This window comes from Lagenorhynchus albirostris, chromosome 2, assembly GCF_949774975.1.
Source record: "Lagenorhynchus albirostris chromosome 2, mLagAlb1.1, whole genome shotgun sequence".
Taxonomy (NCBI): Eukaryota; Metazoa; Chordata; class Mammalia; order Artiodactyla; family Delphinidae; genus Lagenorhynchus; species Lagenorhynchus albirostris.
Window position 1 is genome coordinate 150,343,316 of NC_083096.1, and position 27,538 is coordinate 150,370,853.

The 27,538-nt window shown below is 54.1% G+C and overlaps 2 protein-coding genes across 7 annotated transcripts in view; one reads left to right on the forward strand and one right to left on the reverse strand.

Annotated features, from left to right (window-relative positions):
- Positions 1-14,531, reverse strand: part of LOC132515559 (non-histone chromosomal protein HMG-17-like) — a 69,004-nt gene extending 54,473 nt beyond the window's left edge. Inside the window, exon 1 of the mRNA XM_060141943.1 lies at positions 14,296-14,531. Within this exon, the coding sequence (XP_059997926.1) occupies positions 14,296-14,531 (236 nt within the window). The remainder of the gene's footprint in view (positions 1-14,295) is intronic.
- Positions 13,851-27,538, forward strand: part of SLC6A9 (solute carrier family 6 member 9) — a 32,339-nt gene continuing 18,651 nt past the window's right edge. For 3 of the 6 annotated variants that reach the window (XM_060140254.1, XM_060140255.1, XM_060140257.1), the window contains exons 1-2: positions 13,851-13,986; positions 19,655-19,770. In XM_060140254.1, the coding sequence (XP_059996237.1) occupies positions 19,741-19,770 (30 nt within the window). In that variant the 5' untranslated portion in view covers positions 13,851-13,986; positions 19,655-19,740. Of the gene's footprint in view, positions 13,987-19,654; positions 19,771-27,538 lie in introns of those variants that run through there. The other 3 variants (XM_060140256.1, XM_060140258.1, XM_060140260.1) reach the window with 2 other exon arrangements.

Below are 27,538 nucleotides of genomic sequence, written 5' to 3' on the forward strand. Positions count from 1 at the left end.
AGGCTCATAATAAAGCAATTCATCCACTTGCTTAAGAGAAGCCATTCAAGCAAACAAAATGTTTTCTAAATCCCCAGATACTAATTTTTAACCAACTAGCTCTAAATCCAATCATATCAAAGACAGTTTCTGGCCGGAAACAAAGAGTGTGGTACCTTCTCAGAAGGAGAAAAAATACACTTTTAAAGACAAAAACATTCACCATTAGGAAGAAACTTCTAACTCATCTCCTCGTATATGCCCTTCCCCCCAAACCCTTCTATTTCCCCATCCTGGCAAAAACATCCCTTTATTTACTGTGGGTATACTATCTCTTGGTCCTTTACTTTTTTTTTTTTTTAATTTTTTAATAATGGCACAGCACCACAGCACGTTTTATTTTCTTGTTCTGGGTGAATCAAGGGAATCAGTGGAATTGGAGTACTTCTCAGTTTAACTGACATCCAGAATCCCCCCAGGCACACATCCAATTCCGTTTGGAAAGTTACTGGCTGTGCCTTCATATTTAAATCACCTTACTTCCTCTACATCAAGAGAGGGAAAAAGTTCCCATCTCCACAGCCTTTGGTTTTCTCACATTTTAAATAAAATCCTTGGGATATTGCCATCAGCTACTCCCACATCTTGCCTCTCTAACCATTTCCTTTCTTCTGCATGGTGAAGTTAGGAGAAGCTACACAGCTCACAACACACACACACACACACACACACACACACACACACACACACACACACACACACACACACACACACACACACACACACACACACACACACACACACACACACACACACACACACACACAGTGTTTCTTATGGGCCTGTTTTCCAAACACTCTGGAGGCCAACCCCCTGGTAAAAAAGTTTGCCTTGCCTTGGGTAGATTTAGCCTACGTTAATCTGATATTGTGTAAATTCACAAAGTGTCCACTAGAGGGGACTATAACCCCACCCCGACACCAATTTGTTGCAGAAACCACTCATGTTTCCACCTATTTCTTATACTAAGCACCTAAGAATGATTAGGTGATATGAATAAGGACATAAGTAGCACCCCTATCCATGCCCCCTAGTCTCTCGCCCTTGGCCCCAGGGCAAGATACTCTCACAATCCAGGCATTCTTTCCCTTAAGATATATGTGACTGATGGCAGATGTATTATTAGTAAAGTTGATTCGACTGTGCTGGATCCCTGTCAGTGCTCCAGGAAAAGTCAAAAGGTTGAGTCTGGTCTTGGGTCATCATCCAAACGTAAAGGATTTGTCAACAATGGCAGCCCCATCTCAGCACCAGGCTAGGTCCTATCTAGACCTAGTTCTCCTGCTCACCACCAAGGTCCCTTCCTCCCTCCTACCCCACCCTTCACCCCAGGACCAGCTCTTATTGTTTTCTCTCCCCAAGAAAGTCACAACCAATATCTCATCAGCCCACCCAAGAAAATGGATGGCTTAATGCTATTAGCACAACTGCTTTATCTTAGAAAAACAAAACTGAGCAACTTTTTGTAATGAAAACGTTTCTGTGACTGCGTCTTGCTAATAAATACAACATTGCTTCTTATTGCACATTTTAAAATAAAACCCGACATATCTATATGTCATTCAAGATGGTGGCTACGGAGGGTGCATGTTTTTATTTATTTATTTATTTATTTATTTATTTTAAAGGGACACAGCACATTTTATTTTACTTATTAATTTTTTTATTTTTGTTGCGATACGCGGGCCTCTCACTGTTGTGGTCTCTCCCGTTGCGGAGCACAGGCTCCGGACGCGCAGGCTCAGCAGCCATGGCTCACGGGCCCAGCCGCTCCGCGGCATGCGGGATCTTCCCGGACCGGGGCACGAACCCGCGTCGCCTGCATCGGCAGGCGGACTCTCAACCACTGCGCCACCAGGGAAGCCCCGGGTGCATGTTTTTAAACCAGACTGCCTTGGATCAAATCCTAGGTTTGCAAGGTACCAGTAAGTTACTGAACCTCTGTGCACCAGTTTCCTTACCTGTTAAATGAGGAAAGTAAAAATTCTACTCCAAAGAGTTGCCATGAAGGATAGAAGAGTTAATCTATTTATGTGGTGTCCTGCAAAACACAGATGATCATGTGACCCAGACTTAGCCAATCAGAGCCATTCTTCGGGATTTATACGTACTTGTCTCTTCCTCTGAAATCGATGAGCCCACATGACATAATGAGACAGGCCGGGACGTGGGACCTGGGACCCTTTGCTGCAGTGCTTGCACCTGGAAAAACGTCTCCTGGAGCAACAAAATACAAAGAAACTATAAGGGATGAAAAATAACTGCATGCATGTGCAGTTGGGGCAAATTATGGACAACAAGATACAAAAAGACCAAAAACTCAGCTGCCACTTCTGAAGAGCCCAGAGCAAAAGCAGGGTGTCAGGAGCGAAAGCAGGGTAGTACACATGCCCCCTGCACTCAACAATACCAAAGGGGTGGTTAAACAACTTAAGTCACCACTCCAGCTGGAGTCCTGGACACACCCCTACCCTCAGCCCACATAAGAGACCAGCTCCCTCCCCCCTCGGGGAGTAAGCAAGAGAACATGTCACTTATTTTCTCTCTCCCTTGCTGCAGCAGGGGCCCCGATAAAGCCTTGCCTGAATTTCTTGTCTGGCCTCTTAATTTCTGTTGATTAAGGAAGGACAAGAACCCTGGTGGGTAACAGTACTACGGGAGCTGCTTTTGACCATGTGTTGTCCCGAAATGGAAGAAGCCTGTCTGAAGCAGAAGCTGTAATGAGAAAGGGAGAGAACGTTTGAGTCCCTGAATCTAAACCTACTCTTGTTCTCCCCAGGCCTGAGTCAGTAAACAGCACCTACTCTGTGCCAGGCACTATTCTAAACACTTTACAAGTGTCACTCAGCAGCCCCAGTAACCTCAGAAGGATACTGCCTGGGTACTCCATGTTAGACCTGAGAAAATTTGCGCAAGGTCGCAGAGGGCAAGAGCTGGGATTTCAACCTGGGCAGTTGGGCTTCAGCGTTTGTTCACTGCATTTGGGCCTGGCGGTTCTTTATTGTGGGGGACCGGCCTGTGCACATGGAATGTGGAGCAGCGTCGCCGGCCTCTACACGCTACATGCCAGTAGCATATCTTCCCTCACTTGTGACCATCAAAAGTGTCTCTAGGCACAGCCAAATGTCCCGGGAGGGAAGGGGCAAATTGCCCCAGTTGAGAACCACTGCTGTCGCTCTACTGCCTCCAAATTCATTTTGCGTTGCTATCGTTGAGTCTCCCAGATCCTGTGTTAGCCATAACTCAGGGTCACCCAATCTGTGTGTCAAATACAAACAACCCAACGTCCCCCAAACCTGGGTCACCCACAATGCATTGCCACTGAGACCGTGTTGTCTAAGACCTCATGTCACCTACCAGTTTGTGTCCCCAAGACTTCCTGTCACCCACAGTCCTGTCACTGAGATCTGTGTAGCCCATTACCTAGTGGTGTCCATGCCCTGTGTCACCAACCAGAGATTCACGGAGTCAGGGCCTCAGAGCTCTTCACAGAGACAAGGCACAAAATACACGTGGAGACGGGGAGACCGAGACACAGAGGCAGGGAGGGGCAGAGAAGCCCACAGAAGCAGAGAGACTCACAGAGACAGGGACAGAGAGAGGCCCATCCCCACAGGGCCACAGCTGGTTATGCTAAATGTGTCTCTGGAGACCCATCAGGGCCCTTCCCCCCACCTCTGGATTAGACCTGGGGCGGGGGAGGCTAGAGTCTGAGGGTAAGGAGCTTAGACCCAGCGTGACAGCTAATCACCACACAAGGCCTCTGTCTAGGTCACCAAGCCCTGAGCAGCCCTCATCCCCACAGTCACTCCTCTACTCCTCCCGTCAGGTACTCAGTTGACAAGATCTCATCCCTAATACATCACAGCCCAGGGGGGCAGAGGCAAGAGGTCAGACCCTCCCTGCCTCCCTTCCAGCTCTGCCACCAGAATGCCAGGAGGAGACGTTAGCCAGCATCTAGAGTGTTGGGGCGGGGGTGGGGGTGGGGGGGACAGAGAGCTTGAATTTCCCACCGGATTGTGTCGGGAAAGATCTGGTTGAGACCAGAGAAACATCCTTCCCTGAGTTGAGAGACATGGTGGGGAGCAGATGGTCCCTACTTGCCTGGATCCCCCAATCCACAGGGCCCCTGAACATGACCAGGATGAGAGGATCAGGCCTATGTTTGGAAGCCACAAAAGACTTTAAAGCAGCCCCACCCCACCCCGATCCTGGCCTGGCCGTGTTGCTATGGTGATGCCCCAGTTGCTCCAGAGGCAGCTGCTGGTCCTTGAAGCGGGGGCGGCGGGGGCAGTGGATCCTGAGCTGAAGCAGGTTGGGGTGAGAGGTCAGCACTGTCTGGGAACGTTCCTGACCGTGGCTGGGGGCTGAGAGCCCAGGCTTCCTCTCCATTCCTGCTTCTCTCAGCTCACACCCTGTCTCTACCCACTGCCCTCACCCTCCAGCTTCTACTTCCTCTGCTGCTCCCTGAAAGGGGTGGCCCTGGAGTCTGAATCCACCCATATTTCAACACCAGGAGAGGGATTTTGGTGTGATGGCTGATCAAAGGGCTCAGGTATGTAGGATCAGGTGAGGATCATGTTGCCCCAGGTAAGGGCTCAAAGAGATGCCGGGGGAGAGAATGGGGGGTGGGGGTGGAGATGGGGATGTGAAGGCTGTGCACAAATCTGGGAACAGTCCAGACGAGACATCAGTACTAGGGCTCAGACACGCCCTCAACATGACATGGGCTTCAGTGGGATCTCAGGGGCAAGGACCCAAAGGTGGAGCTCAGGTGAGGCTTAGGTGTGGATCTGTGCTGGTGTCTCCCTTCAGCGGTAATTTGTTACTAAGAACAATTATTAAAGTACTAAATTTTAGATGAATAACTTTTTGAATGTATAGATTAAAAGGGGTTTAAGGTCACTTACATTCCTAAAGCCTTCTCCTAAACTTTCTGAGGTGGAGTTTTCTTACCTATAAAATGAGAATCATAGTTTCTAGCCTGTAGAATCATGGTGAGGATTAAATGAGAAAATGAATATAAAGTTGTTAACACAGTACTCCACAAATAATGGCTTTTTTAAAAGTGTGCTTAGAGGGCTTCCCTGGTGGCGCAGTGGTTGAGAGTCCGCCTGCCGATGCAGGGGACGCGGGTTCGTGCCCCGGTCCAGGAAGATCCCACATGCCGCAGAGCGGCTAGGCCCGTGAGCCATGAGCCTGCGCGTCCGGAGCCTGTGCTCCGCAACGGGAGAGGCCACAACAGTGAGAGGCCTGCGTACCGCAAAAAAAAAAAGCAAGTGTGCTTAGAAACAGGAGAGACGGGATGAGCAGGAGCAGGAGTAATTACAAACAGCCCAGCCAGCCTGCTGCCTGCGTCACTGCTCCTGGAAGCAGTAGCTACTGAGGGATCAATTTTTCTTCTCATGAAGGAAGACCAGGCTGTGTGGGGAGAAGGTGACAAGGTGCACATCCCACAAGGGAGAGAAAATGTCACCAATCACGCTGTGAATATGCTGAAAATCTGTGGCTTATATGCATTGTGATGGAAGCAGTAAAATAAGCTTATTCTCCAATAGTATAATACATTAATAATAACAATTAAAAAGTCTCCTTTTAAAAAACTGATATAATTAACATATAACATTGTGTAAGTTTAAGATGGACCGCATATTAATTCAATACATTTATATATTGCAATGTGATTGCTATTGCAGCGTTAGCTAACACTTCTGTCATGTCCCATAATTATTATTTCTTCTAGGGACAATTAAGATCTAGTTTCTTAGCAGGTTTTTTTTTTTTGCGGTACGCGGGCCTCTCACTGTTGTGGCCTCTCCCGCTGCGGAGCACAGGCTCCAGACGCGCAGGCTTAGCGGCCATGGCCCACGGGCCCAGCCGCTCCACGGCATGTGGGATCATTCCGGACCGGGGCACAAACCTGTGTCCCCTGCATCGGCAGGCGGACTCTCAACCACTGCGCCACCAGGGAAGCCCTCTTAGCAGATTTTTAAATACAGTTTTGTCTTTTTTTTTAAAGTAAAACTTTAATTTAGTGGTTCTCAAACTTTTTGGTCTCAGGACCCTTTACACTTAAAAATAATTGAGGACCCAAAAGTTTTGTTTGAGTTTTATCTATTGACATTCATACTGATTCATAGTGATTCTCACATCTGCTTCTGCTTTCAATCTGTTGCATTAAATGGTTTTGGTTGAAAGATGTGAAGGAAACTCAGCCTCACAATGTATGTAGTTGGAAAAGGAGAAGTTGTTTAATAGCCTTTTCAGTTTACTGTGGCTTTCCTCTTTGATACTACACCAAAAGTCGACAGGTGTCGTTTCTTAAAGGTTAGTGACAGTGTGGAATCTGAAACTATATCAATGAACTGTTTATACTCTGTTATATTAAAGTCCATTGGTCTGTCTTGCATTTTGAATGGTTCTTTCATCCATGCATGATTCTGTAACATCATACCCTGGTCATTCGGAAGATATTGGTTCACTGAGTTATCAGATCTTCCAAATGTTGACACATTTCATTATACACACCAACCAGCAACCAACCAACCAACAAAACAAAAATCCAAAAAACAAAAAAGCCCATACATTCATTAATGTCATTACCAATCTCATCAAACTTGGGCAGCTTTCAAACTCACTGTAGCAGACGGAAGTTTTCGAAATTCTAATTTTCACTAGAAAGCTCTAATTGTATCACTGGCCACAAACACTAATAGTTTTCTTCCCTTGAAGTGACAGGCTCATTTCATTCACTTTTGAGAAAATCATGCCAAATACCCAAGTCTGAATAACTTTTTTTGTCATGTGTTCTTTTAAGTGAAAGTAGTCATTCAGTGAGAAAAGTGACTTTTGGCTCACAACTCAAAATCTTTTTGAGTGCTTTTCCTGGAGATAACTATCATACTTCACTATGCATACTTCCCCTTTGCCACACAAAATATTAAAAAGACATACTCAAGAGTTGAGATTTAGGGCTTCCCTGGTGGCGCAGTGGTTAAGAATCCGCCTGCCAATGCAGGGGACACGGGTTCAAGCCCTTGTCCGGGAAGATCTCACATGCTGCGGAGCAACTAAGCCTGTGCACCACAACTACTGAGCCTGCGCTCTAGAGCCTGCGAGCCACAACTACTGAGCCCACGTGCCACGACTACTGAGCCTGCGCTCTAGAGTCCATGAGCCACAACTACTGAAGCCCGCACGCCTAGCGCCCATGCTCTGCAACAAGAGAAGCCACCACAGTGAGAAGCCCGCGCAGCACAATGAAGAGTAGCCCCCGCTCACTGCAACTAGAGAAAGCCTGCACTCAGCAAAAAAGATCCAATGCAGCCAAAAATAAATATAAAATAAAAATAACTAATTTTTTTAAAAAGAGTTGAGATTTAATAAAATTAATAATTTTGTTGCTTTATCAACAGTGAAACCAGCCCTTTTTCTCTCTCTTATTTTTTTTTTTTTTTGTACTGTGCATGCATAGTGGCAGAGAAAAATACAGAGACTGCTGGTACAGTTGGGAGCCACGCCTTGATTCCTACTTGGGTGCCACCAATTCTACTCACTGCTGTTCTTGCATCATCAGCACAAAGATCAACCAAGTGAAAATGGCAAAGAACAATTTAGTAGTATTATGAACATCGTTTTTGCCCTGTGGATCCCCTGGAAGGGTCTTGGAGACCCCCAGGGATTCGTGAACAAGACCCGGAGAATGAATAAGAACTGACACTCAAATTCAAATTAAAGAATTAGGATAGCCATATTTACTTTTCTTTTTAAATGATTTTTTTTGGAGTTATCACTCAAAGGTTTATAAAATGCTCTCACAAATATCCTATGGAAAAAATGAAAGCCGATTCCATTTGTGGTACTATTTGCTTTACTTCCTCCAAAAAAAGTCAGGGAAAGGGGAGGATTAAGAACCGGGAGGCCCATGGGAGTGTATCAAGCATGTGAAGCCATCCATCATGTGTGTCATGGTGAGCAGATACAATCCTGGGACCGCCAAGGCAAGTGGTGCTGGGAACTCAGGGCCCTCGGTCACCTTCCCCCACACAGTCTCTCTAGCTAGCCACACACCCGTCCACAACACACACTCTCTCTCTCTCTCTCTCTCTCTTTCTCTCTCTCTCTCTCTCTCTCTCACACACACACACTCACACACACACACACTCACACACACTCACACACACACACACAGAGCCAGACTTTGCCATGGCTAATCTCACACAGCATAAATGACAAGCCTAACCATGGTTACGCTCACACAATAAGATCATACAGCCACACTAAAGCCACACAAAAAGTCCCCATAGTCAAACATCCAACCTCATTGTGCTCAAAACTAAGTCACATGATTTTGTATTCACAGTTGAAGAATTTCAGTGAGCACACACCCAATCATAGTTGCACTCCAATTGTCAGGACGGCACATAAAACACTGACGGGGTCACCATGTGACCTTGTGTGTATACTGTTCGCAAGGTGAGAGCATAGGTTGTAGAGATCAGTCAACCCGGGTTCAAGTTCAGGTTCTACCACTTATTAGTTCTTTCACTTTGGGCAAATAATTTAACCTGCCTGAGCCTTAGTTCTAGAAAATGGAGATAATCTCTACCTTGTAAACATGATGTGGGGAAGACATAAAATAACCAGACAAGGGAAGCACCTTGTCTGGCCAGATGTGCCCTAGGGATAGGGCTGTAACTGCCATGTATGGCTTTTGTCACCAGAGGGCACCAGGGTTCCAAGATGTCAGTGGGGGCGCCGGAAGAAACCCTGCCAGAAGGTCCAGGATTCCCGGGGAGTCTGGAGGCAAGCGCAGACTGGGAAGGTGTGGGGATGAATGGGGACGGGCAGGGGCCTGCACAGATTCTGGAAACCCCAGCAAGGCCTAGGCCAGCCAGGTGTGCTGCTGGGCCAAATGGGTACCTCGTAGGTAGGACCCTGATCTCACCTAGGAAGGAGGATAAGCACTTACTATGTACCAGGACCTCTTCTGTGCCCACTTCACCCATATTTAATCCTCACAACAACACTACGATGGATAGTCACACTGAGAGTCTTCCTGTTGAGGAATATTGAGGAAACCGAGGTTCCACTTTACCTGGCTATTAAGTGGAAGACCTGGGATAAGGAGGCAGGCAGCCATCGCCCTCCCAGGGACCCCTCCCACCCCCTTCCTGGGACTCTGCCAGGGCTCCCTGACCCCGGCTGTCTGCCCTGGAGCTCAGCCAGCCCCCACTGACCCTTTTCCCTCTTCCAGCCTGCTCCCTGAGCTAGCCCACGGTAAGAGGCTTATCAGACACATGGGGGAGACTGATAAGGCAGGGCCCCCAGTACAGCCTTATCCATCCTCAGCTGCTGGGAGTTGTGGGGTGCTGCCAGCAGGTGGAGCCCCACCCACTCAGGCCGCCATACACCACCCATGCGTGAGGGGCCCTGTGTCACGCCCCATACTGTCATAACTCCCTATGATGTCATCATTTGTGGTCACATCATGGCTTTGTCCCTCCTTCAAGTCTGAAGGGGTTACTCAGACAGGAGGAGTGGAGTCAGACGGGAGCCTTACCCAGGCTCCAGGTCAGCAAGCCGGGCTGGGCTGGACCGGGAAGACGGGGTGGTGTCACAGGATCCTCCCCAGGGTGGCTGTGGCTATTTTTGGTGTTAGCTGCTCCACTTATAGCCACTCCTCCCAATCTAGAGAGGCTCTGGGTCCAGCGGGGGCAGGGGCAGTGGGAGGAATCTCCCGTCCCTCTACAGGGCAGCTCTGGGTGTCAGCCTCTAGCTCTGAATCAGCCCCCTGCTCCCCACAGGGAAGCCCGATCCTGGGGAAGAGGGGGCCTTACATCTCCTCAGCAGTGAGGCAGGGAGGGATCATAAGGATGGCCAGACGGATGGACAGAGTCAGACCCGCTGTGACAGTCAGATATGTCAACTTGCTGACAGTCTGTGCTCACGGCCTCACATCCACATTATCACACGCCAGCAGCCATTCATTCTCACAGCCAAGCCTGTGGCCACACACGGGTCACAGACAGAGACGTGTTGCCCCACATTGGCAGGTGACACAGGCACATGGTCGCACATCCCATACAGTAGAGCAGGAACTCCTTTTCTCTCAGGGCTGAGTTCCTAGAAATCAGCACATTTCCCAGCACAGTGTAGATGTACATTCATACGTGGTGAGTAAGTGGACGTGCAATTACACAGGTCATGTGACCGGGGTGGGGAGGGACTGGAGGAAAAGCCGCCAGCCTCCATCCCTCCTCAGGACAGGATGGGATCATCAAACTGCTTCCAGCACCACCCCAGGCCCCGGCTTCCATGACGGCCACTCCTAAGGCAATGTCAGTCACTGAAGGGACCTGGGTCATCAGGTCCACTGCTCCCTCCCCTCCAGATTCCTTTCCAGTGAATTGGGACACTGGCACTTTGAGCGTTGGATGTTAGGAACATCAGTGGTCTAGACGTTAGGTGCCCTGGGCATTAGGGGGCTCTGGGTGCTGGGAACTCTGGGTTTGGGGTTCTCTGCAGTGTTGGGAGCTCTGGCACCCTTGGCATTGGGAATTCTGGATTCAGGGAGGTCTAAGGCATTTAGGAATCTGGACATTGAATGCTCTGGACATCAGGGCTGTACCCCAGACAGGCCAAAGTCAATGTTTCCAGTCTGTATGCCTAATTTTACCTGCAGCTGCTGAGGTCCAGCCTGGAACCCTGCTCTGATCCCCGTAATTGGCTCATGCTGCCCCCCCGCCCCGGACCAGGGCCAGAGAAAGCACGACAGGACGGCCTGAAGGGCACGTGAAGCCCCAGAGACAGCTCTTGGATCTGGAACCAACCTAGCTCGTCCCTTGCATTGGGACAGGGCAGGGAAGGTGCCAGGCACTGACCACTAGGCTCCAAGTTCAAGGGAGGAAGAATCTGAGAGCAGAGCCCAGGTGGGCTTCTGCAGCTCCTGAGGCTGGGGCTCCGAGCCTGGTCAGGCCAGGCTGTAACTCAAAGCAATGTCCACCTTCCCCCAACTTCTCAGCAGGGTCCCTCAGCACCCCTCCACCCAGGCGGCCAGCGCTGCCAGCTCTTACACTGCCTTCTAGAAGTGGCCCACGTCTGCCCTTATCCCTAATCCCACCAGACATACACCTAAGCCCACTCCCTGTGGCTCAGCAGAGGCTCCTGCTCCTGCAGGCTGACGACAAGTGACACCAGTCAGCACCAGGGGATCTGACGCTGGGCCCAGCACTCCCAGGAAATTGCACTGCAACTAGAGTCTCCTGAGACACGCCTTAGCCCGCGGTGGGTGGGGCCCGGCTGCTGCCTGTCCTCTTACTGCCCTGCCCCAGGAAGAAGCAAGCCAGCGAGATGTCTGACCCCATCAGTCCTTCTCTCTGTCCTCTGGCCTGAGCCCCCTACTCTCCTCACAGTGGCCCAGGCTGGCCATGCCCTTCCCAACCTGTGGGCCAGTGGCCCAGGGCGGGGAGCTCACAGGAGGGGATGAAGGCCATCCCAGTTCTGACCTGGACTAGGTCCAAACCTGCCTCCCTTGGGGCCTCATTCTGGTTGGAAAAAAACAGCCGCTTCAGTCCCTGACTCGTGCAGACGGTTTTTCAAACCAGAATCTTTCTCACAAGCTTTTCCTCAGGACTCAACTCACTGTGTAGCTGCCTGAAGCCCTTTCTAGATCAAGATGTGTAAAATACACACATCTATAAATCTCTCTATACGTATGCAAATACGATTTGTGTTATGTCATCTGTCTAGCAAAACCCATGTGAGCAATATCTCCAACTTTCCCAAACACCCCCAGGGAAAATCCTTCCCCCACCCCATGGGCTAAAGTGTGAGGCTGCCTCCCTGCCCCAGATTAATCCAAATGCTCTTTCTCCCTGATAGAGCCTCAGAGGGCTGAACCCTGAGCACCCCTCCCCCTTTTTTCTTCCACCCCACCCCACCCCACCCCCAGCCCCAGGTTCTGAGAGCCTCCCCAGGGTCTGGCTGTAGCATCCTGAGCCTCCCTCCCTTCATATGGAGTCCTTAGGGTGAGGTGGTCAGGTCGATCCCAGAAGCGTCACTGACCCTCAGTGCCCTCTTCTCAGGGCCCCTTGACCCCCAGTCTACTGCTTCAAGGGGAAAGGAGGCCACTGTCCCACCCTCCCACTCTTCCTTGTCCCCACTCCACTCCATGGGGGATCTTCCAACAGCCTCCATCCTGCCTTCCCTGTGTGGTGGCCCTTTTCGACAGGCCCCAGGGGGAGGGAGGGAGGGAGAGACCAGCCACAGACTTTATGTCCTAGCAGGACAGGTGAGGGGGTGGGGCCTGGATCACAGGAGCCCAGCCCCCAGAGTTGCACACACAAACACACACCACTACACAGAGCTGCTGCAGTGCACACAGTCACTCACAAACACAGACCCACCTACTCAAATCCACAGGGGCAACAGGCTGCTCGGGAAGAGGCCACACATACACATAAGACACCTGTAATTCGTTCACGGGAGAATATAAATCACAAACATGCTGTACCTGCTAGGTTTGGGGACAGAGTAAAGATGAAAATAATCTTGCTGACAAGAATAATGTCTCCAGATCTTCCCAGATCTGGTCAAGTCTCTACTGTGAATAGGTTATAAGTTCCGAGTTGGTAGGGCCCTGGAGAAGCCTGGTGGAATGGACTGTGTGTGGCCTGAGAGCACTCCTTGGCAGGAAGTATCTGTGCCTGATACCTGCTATCTTGTTCAGTGCCTCTGATTGTAAATTAATAAAGTGGAATCTCACTTGTCAATTGATCTTGTGCGAGTTTGGCATATGTGAATCAGCTTCTTGGAGGCTGACTATGCCCAGGGAACAAATAAAACTGGTTTCCTGGCCAGACGACAGTGAGGACAGACTCAGGGTGCCGAGAAGAGACTGGTCCCCTTCCTGAGCAGATGCTGGGGGCAACAACTGTTCCCTGACAGCCAGTACTAACCGGCCCTTCTCCTTGAAAGCTGGTGGCTCTCAAGGTAAGCAATTGTGCGAGCCCCCTTCCAACGACTGCCAAGCCTTGCTGCTCAGGGGCAGCCTGGAGCAATGTGTTTTGTCTGTTTTGCAGGAAGGAAACTGAGGCTCAGCAAAGCTCCCTTTGGCAAAGTCTCCATTAGCTGGAATTGGAACCCAAGTATGTCTCCCCAGGGAGAGAAGAGGGGGCCCAGGTTGGTGACTGCAGCACTTGTAACACAATGGCCAATGTAGGGTTGACCAAACCAGTGGTCAAAGGAGGGTCCATGGAGAAAGGATCCCCAGCCCTCCAGTTCCAAGGAGTAGGACCCAGGCCTTACCCAGCTGTGCCCACAGTCCCTAGCGGCACCGCTCAAAGGGAATGGAATTTGCTCTGACTTCTCTCTAGGGGGAACGCAGGCGCAGAAGGCCGGGGGCCTGGCAGGCTAACTCCAGCTCCAGCCCCCCAAGTGCCCCAGGCGTTCTGGCTTCATTCCAGCCTAGCCCGAAGGGGACATCTGCTTCCTCCAAGGGCCCCAGCTGAAGGGCAGCAAGGCAGGGGCGGAGAAGGGGGCTCCTTTGCGGAGCCCACTCCCAGGGGTTCGTGGGGATCAATCATCTGAAAGCAGGAGCAACTTGTAATTTTATTCCCTGGGAGGAGGAGCCTGAGAAGTCGTCCGGGGGTGGGGATGAGATGGGGGGGGGCGCAGGGAGGCCAGGGGAGCTGTTCAGAGAGGGGAGGGACTTGGCTGGATCTCCCAAGCCTTCTCCACTCTCCAAACTTTCACCAAACTCTTGGCCCCCGCCTCTCTGAAACCAAAACATAACAAGCTCAGGAGGAGCGGCTAGCGGCGCGGCGGGGCGGGCGAACTCGCGGCGGCACTGAGCCTCAGGAGGCTGATGCAACTTTCCCTTTAAGAAAGCCACCTGGGCGCACCGCGGTGCGGACCCGGCAAGCCTGGGCCGGGGGCTGCAGCATGGTAAGGAGCCTGGGGGAAGGAGGCGCTGCGGCCCGCGCCTCTGTCTGTCCCGCCGTCGGTCTGGGTGTTTGGTGGCTACGCGGGGCTGAGCCCCAGGACCAGCGGGCGAGCGTGTGTGTGTGTGTGTGTGTGTGTGTGTGTGTGTGTGTGTGTGTGTGTGTGTGTGTCTGTGTGTGTGTCTGTGTGTGTGTCTGTGTGTGTCTGTGTGTGTGTGAGATCGCGCATGCATGCGGGCATCTGGGGGTAAGAGTGTGGGTGCACGTACAGGGATGTCTGTCTCGTCGGAAAGGTCGGGGTAGGTGCGCGCGCCTGGGTGTCAACGCTGTCACCAAGGAGCTGAAGCGGGAGGGAACGGCGGCGCGGGGCGGGGGGCGCTCCTGGAGGAGGGGGAGCTGCGTGCTGACGCCGGTTCGGTCCGGGGCTGCGGGAGCGGGGATGTGCCGGCAGCGCCGGAACCAGAGCTTCTGTCTGAGGCGCCAGTGGGTCTGCGCGCCTGGGGCCTGCGGGCGCCCGGAACCGGTGGGCCGGGTGTCTGCGCCCCTCATGCGGGCTCCTGCTCTCCATCTCCCTGGCCGGCCAAGCTGCCTATCTGGCCCCTCCAGCCGGCCTGCCTCACTATCTGCCCGCCCACTCGGCGGCCGGTTGAGGGTTCCCGCGCGCCAGCAGGTCCCAGGAAGCCGCGCCGGGGAGTCTCGGTGCCCTCGGGCTGTTGTCCACGGCTCCCGGCCACGGCTTTGGGAAGGGGCTACGGCCGCGTTGTTCTTTGGGGGTTGTAACCCGCGCCCTCCCCAGCCCAACCTTCATTCCCGGTGCGCGTAGGGCGGGCCCAGGCGGCCGCAGGTGAGGGCAGGGGCCTAGCAGCCCGGGGCGCCCACTCCCAGCCGGCGCCCCGCACCCCGCAGCCACGGCCCGCGGGAGCAGGTGGCGGGGCCGGGGCCGGGCGGGAGGGGGCTTTCCCGGAGGGCCGGGAGGGGCCTGAGCCGGCTCGGGGGCGGGGCAAGGGGGCGGGGACCTGGGCGCCCGGGTATTTTTCCACGGCAGGGACCGGGGCGGGGCTGCTGCCTCCACACCAGCTGAGAGGCCCACACGTGGCGGCTGATGTAACGCCCGCCCCCGACACCTCGCACCCCGATTAAGGCGGACGCGCCCCGCTTCGAGGAATCTGGGCGCTCCAGGCGGTGCTATAGCTCCGAGAGCGACCTCGCCTCTTCCTGCCGTTCCAGGGCCTCTTCTGGGCCTGCCGGCTGTTTCTTAAAGGAACCGCGCCCCCTTTCGGGCCTGTACGCCGCAGGCCACGCCCCCTCGCTGGTCACTCTTAAAGGAGCCGCGTCCCCAGCTCTCTGACAGCTCCCTCACAAAGCCTAGGTCTGTTTCTTTGCCGAAACAAGCCTGATGCTGCGGCCGCTAGAAGATAAAGGCTGGGGAGCGAGGAGTGGAGAAGGAGAGAAGGACCTGAGAGGTTAAAGAACCCCAAAGTGAGGGAGCGTCAGAAGATTGGAGGATAGTGGGTGAGGGGACTGGTTCTAGGAAGGGACTAAAGAGCGACACTGAGCATGCCCAAATGTTTCCAAGGACCGCAGAGAAAACGCCCCCTTACTCGGCCTACACTGCGACTGAGGCTCAGTGCCCAGCCCTGGGGACACAGAAGAATCACACCTCTGCCCTGGATGATCTCTCCAGCTGGTGGGGAAGGCAGATTGGGACACAAGTAACCGTGCCGCAACGGCTCCGTGTGAGGAGCATATTAATCAGATGTACACAGCGTGCTTTGGGGGTAACCGGGAGTAGCATTTAAAGATTGACTGCAAATGGGAGGAGAAAGGAAGGCTTCTTGACGATAATGGCATTGGGACAGGTTTTGAAGACGGGTGGGGTATATACAGATAGATATGGGGACAAGGGTGCTCAAGGAAGAGGGAACTGCCTAAGCAAAGGCATGAAGACAAGAACCCTCTGGGGATGCTGAATAGTCCCACGTGGCCGCAGGTGGCCGCAAGTGGCTGCAGGTAGCCGACCTTGAATCTAGGCAGATCTAGGGCCCTCCCCTACTCTCACAGCCCCTCCACTCCCTCCGTCACAGTGAATGGAGATTATGTTTCCTCCTCTATCTCTCTCCTAAACTGTGAGGTCCTTGAAGGCCAGGAAAGAACCTGTCACCTTTCCATCCCCAGCGAGGACTCCAGGTCTTGGCCCAGATGGACCCTTAAAATTGATTGACCTGACAGTCCTGTTTGGAGGAGAGGAAGACTGAGCAATGAGACAGTAAAGGTGGGCTGGGTCCTATGACTACCCTCTCCCCATCTTCCCTTGGGTGGCTGACAGGCAACTCGAACCCAGCTCATCCTCTCCCCACTCCAAACCTGCAGCATCCCCAGCATTCCTGTCTCTGGGACTAGCACAGGCTTCTTCCTATTATACCAACAGGAACCAGAGACCCCTCCTTATCCCTCACCCCCTAAGTCCAATTCATCACCAAGTCTCCTACCAAAGTTGCGTTCTTTATTTTTCTCAAATCTCTGTACCTCTCCCCACCCCAGCATCACCTTCCTGAGCCAAGTCCCCTCATCCCTGGCCTGGCCTACTCCTAATTGATTTCTTCTCTTCCCCTCTTCCCTCCCTCCAGTCCTTTCTCCACACGAATCTAGGGTGATGTGTTCAAAATGCACCTTCCACCAATTGCTCCTCCTGGCAGTCACAACTCTCCTTTAAAGACTTCAGTAGCTGCCATTGCCCTCAGGATAAAGACCAAAACCGAGGCCCCGAAGACCCCGAACCTGCTTCTCTCTCCACCTCTGTCTTTGGCCACTTTCTCCCTCACTCTCTGAGCCTCAGCCTCACAGTCTTTGCCCATAGTATTTCATTTGCTTGTATCTCCCTTCCTCTTCTCTGCTCACTGTTGCCGAATCATCCCCCTCTGACTCTTAAACATCACTTCCTCAGGAAAGTCCTCTGTAACTCTCAGACAAGACCAGGCCCCCCTGGTGTAGATTTTCGTAAAGAAGTTCTTTCACTTTCGCACCCTTTATTGTAGGCTTTAACTATACACATTTGAGTCACCAGTTTCATTCATTTCCCCACCAGCCTGCAAGCTGCAGCAGGGCAGAGACTGAAGAGATCTTGGTGCCCAGCACAGATCTGGCCCAGAGCAAGCCCGAAATAAATACTTGCGGAGTAAATGAATTGAATTGTGGCCAGCCCTAAATGCCTGCTGAACAATTTAGGCCATATCCTGTTGGCTGTGGAAAACTGTTGGAGGGAATCAGGGCTTTAGGACTTTGGGAAGATTAATGGATTGGAGGGGAGGAAAAAGTGGAGGACTTGTAGAGTCAAAAATTAAGCACAAACTTCAGAATGTACAAAGGAAGTATGATTAGCCCCGTCTTCCAGATTGAGAAAACTGAGGCTCAGAGAGGTTAAGTAACTTGCTTGAAGTCACATACCTAGTGAGTGGCAGAGCCAGTTCCTCCTTCCAGGTCCCAGAGTCCAAGCTTTTTATCACAAGCTAACCTGACTCTGACCCATGTGGCACAGATGGAGAGCATGTCAATAGTGGCCCATATATGGGTTAGGGGCAGGCCTGGTGCCTGGGTAATGTGGATGCCCAGCCCCTAGAAGAGGGCCTGTCCTATTGTAGGCATTCAGGTGGTACTTTTTTAATGGATGGGTGGGGCCGTTTAATAGAAATGGCAGAAGCAGGAGAAGAAGCAAAGCTTTACACCCAACTCATTGTCCTGGAAGCAGCCCCCAAGCAACCTTTTCTCCACTAATCTGTCAGCACCCTGACCACAAGGGCTGTATTTGCAGTGCTTAGGGATAACACCCTGGAACTTAGGTTCCAGGACGGAGTGTCCTCAGTTTACTCACCTGACCAGAGGACGTAATGCCCAACCAGTGAGGTGGCTCTTAATAATGCCATCTGCTGTCATTACTATCATCATTGTCATTATTACCATCATTGTCATTATTATCTGTTAGCTGAAGAGGGACAGCTTTGAGGACAGCAAATCTAGAGTGTACAGCTTGGAGGGAGGGGTGTGGTAAGCGAAGACAAGGGTATGATCTTCTAAGGGAGCACACCCCCTGTTCTGACTGCCCCCAGAAGAACAAAGCCACAAGCAGGGACCTCTTTAGGGAACAGTGAGAGGCAGGAAGTCCGGCCTCGGTGACTAACCAAAGGGAAATGGTCGCAAGTCACATCCCTACCTGGCTCCACCCTGGGGGGAAGGTTATGCAGGACACCTGGTGGCCAGGACAAAGGCCTAAGGTAGCCAAGGGCTGATTTGCATAGGCAAAGAAGAGCTTCTTCCTCCTCTTTTCTAGCCTTCCAAAGGCTTCCTGGGCCTGTGGGTGGGAGGTGGCCCTTGAATGTGGCTGTAGGCGGGGGCAGAGTGGCACAAAACAGCCTTTGGAGTAGAGAGACTCCTTGAGAGAACCCAGAGAAGGCCCCAGTCCTTCCTAGGACCAGGCCCTATGGAGCGTGAATGTCCTTGTGCATCTGACCCCGGGTTTTCCTCCCATAAGAGAATTCTTTGAGGCTCCCTGAAGGTTGATTCCACTCCTGTGACCTGTCAAAAACTCCCCACTCTTCCATTTGCGTCCATCCAGCATTGAACCTGCAGACACCAGCAGCTGCATGGCTGCCCCTCCGGTCTGTCTGCCCCTCCCGCTCACCAGCCCCACCTCGCCTCTCAGAGGCTTCCTACGAGATCTCCGGCTGACCTGGCCCCTCATTCCAAGGCCTCAGCCTTACCCATTTCCCTTCAACTCAGTTCCACCAACACCCCCTACAAGCTGAGCACCGCGCCAGGTGCTGGGCACAGAGGGGTAGATGAAACACATCCAACCCCTCAGGGAACTGGCCAACCAACCCATGGTTGACAGACGTAAGCAAATGAGTTGATAGGGACCCTGGTAGAAGTCTGCACAAAACACAAAAGAGGAGACAGTGTGTTCACTCTGGGGTGGAGTGGGGGCAGTGTCAGGAAAAGCTACAGAGGAGAGGTGACACTTAAGCAGGCTTCTAAAGGATCTGTAGAATTTCACCTGGTGAACAGGAGGGAAGGTGTTCGGCAGGGGCCAGCCTGAGCACGGGCATGGCAGCGTTGTGCCTACACATGCTGTGTTTGGTGTGCCTAGAGCTTCTGGTCCAAGTTAGTGACATAACAATGAGCCCACTGCCTGGAGCCCAAGCTGAGTGGCAGCAGGATAGGGAAGGACCATCCTGGACACCTGGCTGGGGCGAGGTTGGGGAGCATGTGCTGAGCCAAGTTGACTCCCCGTCAGGGGAAAGGTTGAAGCCATTCACACAGATGATGAAGGTATTGGACCCTGTCCCAGTTCTGTGTTCATTTTTTATCTTTTATAGAATTGGGCATCTGGAGAGTCAAAAATAGACCTTTGCCCATTGGGACAGGAAGTCTGGAGACCAAGGGATCCAGGGGAAGGTTTGGGAGAAGAGTGAGGTAGGAACTGGATGGAGGGTCACCCAGAAATGAGCAGGACAGGAAATGGTCTGGCAGGGGTTGGGCCAGGGCGGGAGGGAAGAGGGGGCCTGCCAGCTGGTGGTCGGGGCCCTGCACTACCTGTTCTGAAGAGCCCTGAGGGCCACACATGTCCTGCCCTGCCTTCCTGGGCCAAACCCTCAGTGCAGTCTCTGCTCTCTCCACAGCTCTTGAGGCCTGTGCTCTGAAAGGTGCTAGAAACAGAGCCTGTGAGTGTGGTCCGGGACTCCAGAGCCCCTAACCCACCGCCACTATGGTAGGAAAAGGTGCCAAAGCGATGCTGGTGAGTACAGGGACCAGACTGCAGGGAGGAGGGGGTCATGACACCATCCCCGCTGGGGCCTGCTGTCAGCTGCTGGCCCTGACAGGAGGGCCTAGGAGGCTCCGTGGGGCCCCGAGTCTGGCACTGCCAGGGCTCCTGAGTGCTAGGGCTGTCCCAGGCCCAGGTGGGCAGCCCCTCACCCAGCAGGTTAGATGCTGCCATGGCTCCGAGCCCATAGCAGTGCAGATTCCACCACAGAGCCCGAAAGGCATGCTAGGAGGCACGAGGCACACTTCCCACCCTCATCACAAGATACCCTGGAGAGAAGGCTGCAGTCAGTCCTGCTGGGAGGGCTGTCCTGTGGCTGACACCCAGGCACCCCCAACGCTGTGCTCTGCCTGCCGTGGGGAGCATTCAGCATGTGCTAATCAAGGGGTCCTCAGAGCCTGTCTGATTTTTTTCTTCTTCCACTCTGAAAAGTAACATAGAGCGTTTCATTTTGGTTTTGTTTGGTTTTTTGCGGTACGTGGGCCTCTCACTGTTGCGGCCTCTCCCGTTGCGGAGCACAGGCTCCGGACACGCAGGCTCAGCGGCCATGGCTCACGGGCCCAGCCGCTCCGCGGCATGTGGGACCTTCCCGGACCGGGGCACAAACCCGTCTCCCCTGCATCAGCAGACGGACTCTCAACCACTGTGCCACCAGGGAAGCCCAGAGCGTTTCATTTTGAATCCTATCCTGAGGCCTCCTCAGAAAACCTCCCTCTCCCCCTTCCCCAAGCCACAGCTCTTCACTGCTCACTGCCTCGGAGCACAGGAGAGGTGGTGAGAAGCAGTGGGCAAGGGCCGGCTCACTGATGGACGGAACAGGCCAGCACTGGAATCAGGAACCAGGAAGATACCCCAAGGGCAGTGGTTGTATTCCTTCACTTGGGATCTTGCCTCAGGAGCCAGTGACACTGGGCAGCTGTCAGGGGAGGAAGCCAGTGACCGAGCACGGCCCCTCCCGTGGCTCCTCCCTTCTCCACTTGGATTCTCCTGTTGCTGTTCCCATTCAGTGAAAGACTGATTGGCCCAGGGTCTCTGCCGAGCCCTCCCAAAACAAGCCCTGTCCCTCACCAGGGATTTGATTTCTGGGACTCGAAGTACTTGGTCCAAAGGAATGGTCTGGGGGAGAGAGCTGGACAGTCATGCTCCAGGCTCAGGACCCTCTATCCTCTATCCCGTTCTGAACTTCCAGCATCCAGCCCCTCAGACCTGCTCTGGTCTGGCCCCCTCCTGACTGGAACATGTCCGAACGCACTAAGCTTCTCAAAGTATTCCTCAGCCAGCCTGAACTCTGAGTGCTCAGATGTGGGCAGAGCTGGAGGTCTCCTGACCTGAATACTTGCTAGGGGGTGGATGCTGTGATCGAATCAAAAATGGCCTCACCCTTCCCGGAAGTGTTGGAATTGCCATGGGCCTGTTACAGGAAGTGGCTCTGCCCCTCCCTACATGGGGATTCTGTGTCCCATGAAACTTAAGAAACCCTCCGAGTACTCTGTACTACTCAGTACTGGCTGCTCTGCTTTCTCTGGAGTGACCCTCAGAGGACTGGGGCAGGGAGGCAGGAGAGATGTGGAACCCACGTGGGCAGCATAGGGAGCGTGAATCACAAGGTCCCAGAATCCCTGCCGGAGCTGAGTTTCCCGGACCCTGGGCTCTGCCGGCCAGCAGGCCAGCCCGTCTGTGGAAGGGAATGTTGCCTTGGGACGCCTGTTCCCAGCACCAGGATGTGCCTAAAGATAGCTGGGGCTCGATTTCCTCCGTGCCCTCTGACCTTTGACTTCTGCCCGCCGCTGCTGAGTCTGAGGCTCCATAGCATGTCCCCTGGGCACCCCCAGCGGTTGCTCGAGATTCTATTCCTGCTTCTTTCTCAGTTCTGCTTATGACCTTGGGCTCCGCTATTCTCGGGACCCAGTTTGGAACCAGTTCCGCCTCCATTCAGTGCTTGTCTCTAGGATACAGCCTCTGAGGAGAGCCATCTCTCCTAGCTAACCTAGGCAGCTGCGCCTGGACTTTATTAGGTGCCTGTGGTCCCCTAAGGGCAAGTGACTGAGGATGCTCCTTCTCTGGATGCCATGGTGGGGCAGAACAGAGTGTCTTGAGGGCCATGCATGTAAGCCAGTGGCACTTGGACTGTCCCAGGTCTGTGGCTTCTGTTGCCGTTGGTGCCCTGGTAGGCTGGGAGTAGGCAGCTGGCCCCTGCCATGGGGTCCTCACTTCCATCCCCCTTTGCCCCAGGTTTGGGTATGAGGACAGGTGTCCCCTGGGTCTCTTCAGTGTCCACCCTATGTCATCCTTGGACCTTCTGCTGGGCTCTTCATGTGGCAGGTGCCCCGTGGAGGGTGAACCACTTCCCAGCACGTGCCCAGACCCACATGCCTGCCGCACGTGTCCCTCCCCCCGCTCCCAGCCCAGATGCTCTCTGCCAGGCCAGCTCAGCTGCCTCCCTCACGCCTCAGCAGCTCCTAGGACAGGGCCGTGCAGGAACCCAGCTGGCCGGGGTGCCTCCAAGCCTGGGAGCAGCTGGGATGCTTGGGGGCACTGGGGGTGGGGGGTGGCGGTGGTCCTTTCGTGGAGACCTAGTGCCTCTATACACATGTGGGGCCGGGCTGCCTGGGGCTCGGAGGACAGAGAGCTGGAGGAGAGGAGCCCAGGACAGGAGAGCCCTACTGGGTCAGCTTTAACCCCACAGCTGCACACCAAGTCCACAAGCTGGCCAACTCAGTCCCCTCCCCTGTGTCCGCTCCCCACTCATACAGCATCTTGGGCAGAAAGGCCTTGGTGAGCCTCACTGGCCTCTCCCAACATCTTTTTTTTTGTTTTACGCGGGCCTCTCACCGTTGCGGCCCCTCCCGTCGCGGAGCACAGGCTCCAGATGCGCAGGCCCAGCGGCCACGGCTCACAGGCCCAGCCGCTCCGCAGCACGTGGGATCCCCCCGGACCGGGGCACGAACCCGCATCCCCTGCATCGGCAGGCGGACTCTCAACCACTGCGCCACCAGGGAAGCCCCAACATCTTTGAGTTCACTGGTTGCTTCTGCCCCTGGAAGCCTCATGATGAATAAGAGCAGTGTGACCCGGGCTAGAGCCCTGGGTGCCAGAACGTCTGAATCGTCCTAGAAGGCTTTTTTTTTTTAATTTATTTTATTTATTTGTTTGTTTGTTTGTTTGTTATTTTGGCTGCGTTGGGTCTTTGTTGCTGCACGCAGGCTTTCTCTAGTTGCAGTGAGCGGAGGCAGGCTTCTCACTGCGGTGGCTTCCCTTGTTGTGGAGCACGGGCTCTAGGCGTGCGAGCTTCAGTAGTTGTGGCACACGGGCTCAGTAGTTGTGGCTCGTGGGCTCTAGGGCGGAGCTCAGTAGTTGTGGCGCACGGGCTTAGTTGCTCCACGGCATGTGGGATCTTCCCGGACCAGGGCTTGAACCCATGTCCCCTGCATTGGCAGGTGGATTCTTAACCACTGCGCCACCAGGGAAGGCCCCCTAGAAGGCTTTGAAAGCACCACAGGCCACCTGGGGCTGCCCCGCCCCGACCTGTTCTGTTATGCTTTGACAAGAGGGTTTGGATACTTCTTGTCTGCAGCAGCCCTCACAGGGCCTGGCGAACAGTGGGTGCTCACCCAGCCCAAGTCCTGGCATGTAGCAGGTGCTCAACTAGTATGGGCTTGACACACATTGGGATCTGAGCAAGCACAGGCTTGACACCCACCTGGCCCTCCCTTGGTAGAGGGCCTGTCACTTACCAGCCACTCACCTAGCATGAGTCCCAGCATGTAACAAGTGCTCAGCTAGTACAGACATGGCAAACATTGGGCACTCACTTAACACAGTGCAAGGGGCACAGTGGGTGCTCACCCACCCTGCTCAGGCCTGGGCATATACTGGGTCCTCACGTGCCACAGAATTTGGCATGCATGGGGCACTCGTGTAGTGCAGGACCCAGCACACCACAAGGGCTCCCTGTGGGGTGGACACACAGTGGGTGCTCTCTTAACACAGAGCCTGGCACACAGTGGGAGCTCTCCCAGCATTGGATTTGGCACACACTGTGTGCCGTCCTAGCACGGGTTTGACACACAGTAGGTCTTCTCCTACCTCAGGCACCGACACACAGTGGGCACTCTCCTTCTATAAGGCCTAGCACAGAGAAGGTGCTCTCCTAGCCAGGACAGCCTGAGCAATGACTTAGATAATCAACTAGATGATCCTAGATGCGCAACTACCCCCTCCCCAGTGAAATGGACAATATCTAGATCCAGAGGAAAAGGCCCAACCTCCCTAGGCTTCCTCTCCGGACCAAGGACCTGCCCTCCGTTCCTCTTGGTCTCCCTCCCCTCCCCGGCCTCCCTGGAGGCCACCTACTCAGTCCTGCGGCCTCCCCTCCCCTCACACGGCTTCCCTGCAGCCCCTCCGCCCCCAGCACTTTCCAGTCCTGGCTCAGTAGGACCTTCCCTTGGAGTCACAGGGTACAACAAAGCCCCTAGACTCCTTGGCCCTCTGGAGGCATGCCCACTCTTATTAAGAAAAGTCAGAGGCGGGGTTGGGGGAGTCGGCCTCCCTGAGTGGGGCTGGAGCAGCTGGATCCCGCTAATGAGGCCTCATTACTGCCCGACCCAGCTGGGCCGCTGCCGCCTCCTGTCCCCATGGCCAGAGCCAGAGAAAGCTGTCCAGCCAGGGCTGCCTGTTCTGGGCACCCAGCCCAGGCCAGGGCAGCCAAAGCCCGGAGCCCACCCTGGGTGGAAGTGAGCAGTTGGGCATCATGGGTGACTGGGCCTTCCTGGAGCCAGTGGCCCAGCCAGGGCCTTGGCCCTCAGTTTGGGCTCACAGGAAGTCCGCGGAGCGTGTCTGGGGACCCGGCTGCGTGAGGCTGGCCCGGGGAACAGCTCAGTCAGTGGAGTCTGAGGCCATTCTTAGGAGACTTTCTTGAGCGGAGGTCAGTCCCCATCTTCTTCCCCAAAATGGGCATAACAACATACCTACCTCAAGGGGCTGTCGGAAGGATTAAACGAGTTAATATATATCTAAAGTGTTTAGGACAGTGTCTGGCTCATGGTAAGCACTTAATATGTATTAGCTGTTACTATTATTAATAATGCTATTGGCTTCAAAGACAGATGGATATTATCCCCATCTTAGAGATGAAAAAACTAAGACCAGACATGTTAAGTGACTTGCCTAAGGAGATATATATACTGAGAACTGCCAGAGCTGGGGTTTGAACCCAGGCTTGTCTGACTCTAAAGCCTTTGCCCTTAAAAAAAAATGTCATCCTGCCATGTTCCCACTGGGGTCACCTCACTTACCAAACTCACAAGGAAGCTCTCCTTTACATCAGAATTCATCCATGCTTCCATTTGACCGATGTTTACTAAGATCCTACCATGTACCAGACCCTTTGCCCACCTATCAGTTTCCAAAAAGAGCTCTGCCCTCCCAGCACCCCACCTTCCTGGCCATGGGTTTGTGGGGTCTCAGCATCCGCTGGAGACTGACCAGTGAGTGTGGCCTCAGAGGAGAGGGATAGGATGGGTCTGAGTGACATTCCACCCCAGCCATGGTGACACCTGCTGGACTGTGCCCAGCCCACTCGGTACACACTCCCAGAGGGAATACCTCAGGTTCTGGGCGATGCAGTACGAATCCTCAAAGGTCCTTATTCTGCAGCCACCCTCTTGGCTAATGCCATCTTTCTCCAGACAGGTGACAGCACCGTTCACTAAACCAGAGCTTCTTTACATGGTCAGTCATATTCTCTAATGGGGACACTCCATCGTCTTGTCTGGTTGAGAGTCCCCAACTCCTGGAAGGACTGCTTCAGGACCCATCAGCCCCCAGCCCACAGCATTCTAAGAAGTCTGAGATGCTCTGGTAGTGCCCTGTGGGTTGCGCCCCCTTCCCCCTTCTCCTTCACCATCTCTAGTGCCCAGTGGTACCCAACCACCTTACCAGGAGCCCACCAAGTGCCAGGCCTATGCGCTCAGAAGCATCTGGGCCCCAGACCTCATTCTGGAATGGAACTGAGCCGCCCTCTCTCTCTCTTCCACGCCCGCTCTGCCTCACCCTGTGGCTGTGAGTGTGTGTGTGTGTGTGTGTATGTGTTTTGTTCCAATAACTTGCTGGGAAACAAGGGAGAAATACAACAAACGCTGCGCTTCACTCTAACTGTGGAGCACCCGCGCTGGGCTGCATGGGGACTGGCTGGAGGGGGAGGGCCGGGGAGGGGGTAGGCAGAGCTTCAGGAGGAGATGAGGTGAAAGTAATTGATGCTGCCCAGCCAGCAGTGGAGGAGGCAGGGGATGCGTCAGTGTCGCCGGAGCCGGCAGAGGTGTGAATGAGAGGGGACACGCACACGCCCGCCAAGTGCTCACCCTGGGATGGCCGCGGCTCAGGGACCTGTGGCCCCCTCCTCCCCAGAACAGGTCAGTCACCTTCCAGGAGGTCGAGCCCCCTCTCTGGTGCCAGGAAGACTGGGAGGCAGGACTGGGGGTGGGGAGAGGGACTGAGTGGTCTGTGCCAGGGAGGGGCAGGCACAGCCAGCCAGAGAGACAGACAGCAGCAAAAGTGACCCAGAAAGTTGCAACTGTGCAAAGGAGCGGGAAGAGTTAGCTATGCGGAGGCGGCACAGGGGAGGAGAGTGGGGCTACTAGGGCTCCCCCAGCCCAGGGACCTGCTGAGAATCTGCTCTGTGTATCAAAGCTGCATTGTCCTAGCTCCCGGGGAGACGGGCCGGAGGTGCCCAGGAATTGTACTAATCAATACAGCCCCATTGTCTGTGCCACGGCAGCTACTCCTATGGGGAGAGTGGTGAGGGGGCAGGGGGACTCGTTACATGGACTCGGTGGTGAGCGTGGGGGAACGGGATGGGGCGACAGTCTCGGCTGCGAGGAGGGAGACCCCACGCGGTGTTCGCCAGTGTCTAGGACAAGTGCCCGGAGGGCATCCTGACTTGACCTTCGGAAGGCAAGAGAAGGAATGTCCTCTGGGGAGATGTGGGCTGCATTTGGGAGAAACATTATGCAGGGCTGCCCTCCACCTTCAGGACTGCCAGGGTCAGAAGCCAAAGCCACTTTCCAGAATGCGAGCCCGCTGCCAACCGAGCGGGGCAAAGACTGCTCACGGCTGCCACAGTGCAGGGCATGACTGCTGGGCTTCAGGGCAGAAGCAGAGCCCACCCAATGGCCCTATCACTTCTCCCAGGGCCCGGAGTGGAGCCTGGCATGCCTGGGGTGCATCTTCTGTCTGCTGTCCACAATACTGGCAGGTCACTCTCTGCCAATCAGGGCTCTGGGACGAAACAGCACCGGGCATGTCCTTGCCTCTCTCACCTCCTGTGTGAGGGCCTGATCTCCTGACAGGTGCTCGGAGGTTTTCCTTGAAGCGAGAGGCACTGACAGTCCCTGCGTACTGCTCGGGTCTGGGGTAGATTTTCCCACGGTCCTGCTGCTCCAGCCCGGGCCCTTGACTCTTTCCCGTGTCTGGATGAGCGAAGCCAGATGAAAGATGGAAGGCTCTGTCATTGCGGGGCAGATGTTGCCTGAGGGCCAGCCTGGCTCCTGGATTGATTGGACCGACGGGAGAGAAGTTGGGGAAACAAGAACCAAGGGGTGTGAGGGGGTCACAGGGTCTCCTGAGGCAGCCACAGTTTACTGTCCTGGCTGTTCTGCCTGAATTCCCCACTGGGACTCAGAGAAAGTTGCCAGTGATCTGGATTTGGCGCAAGGTCAGTCTGGGATGTAGGGTCTTGCCCGTT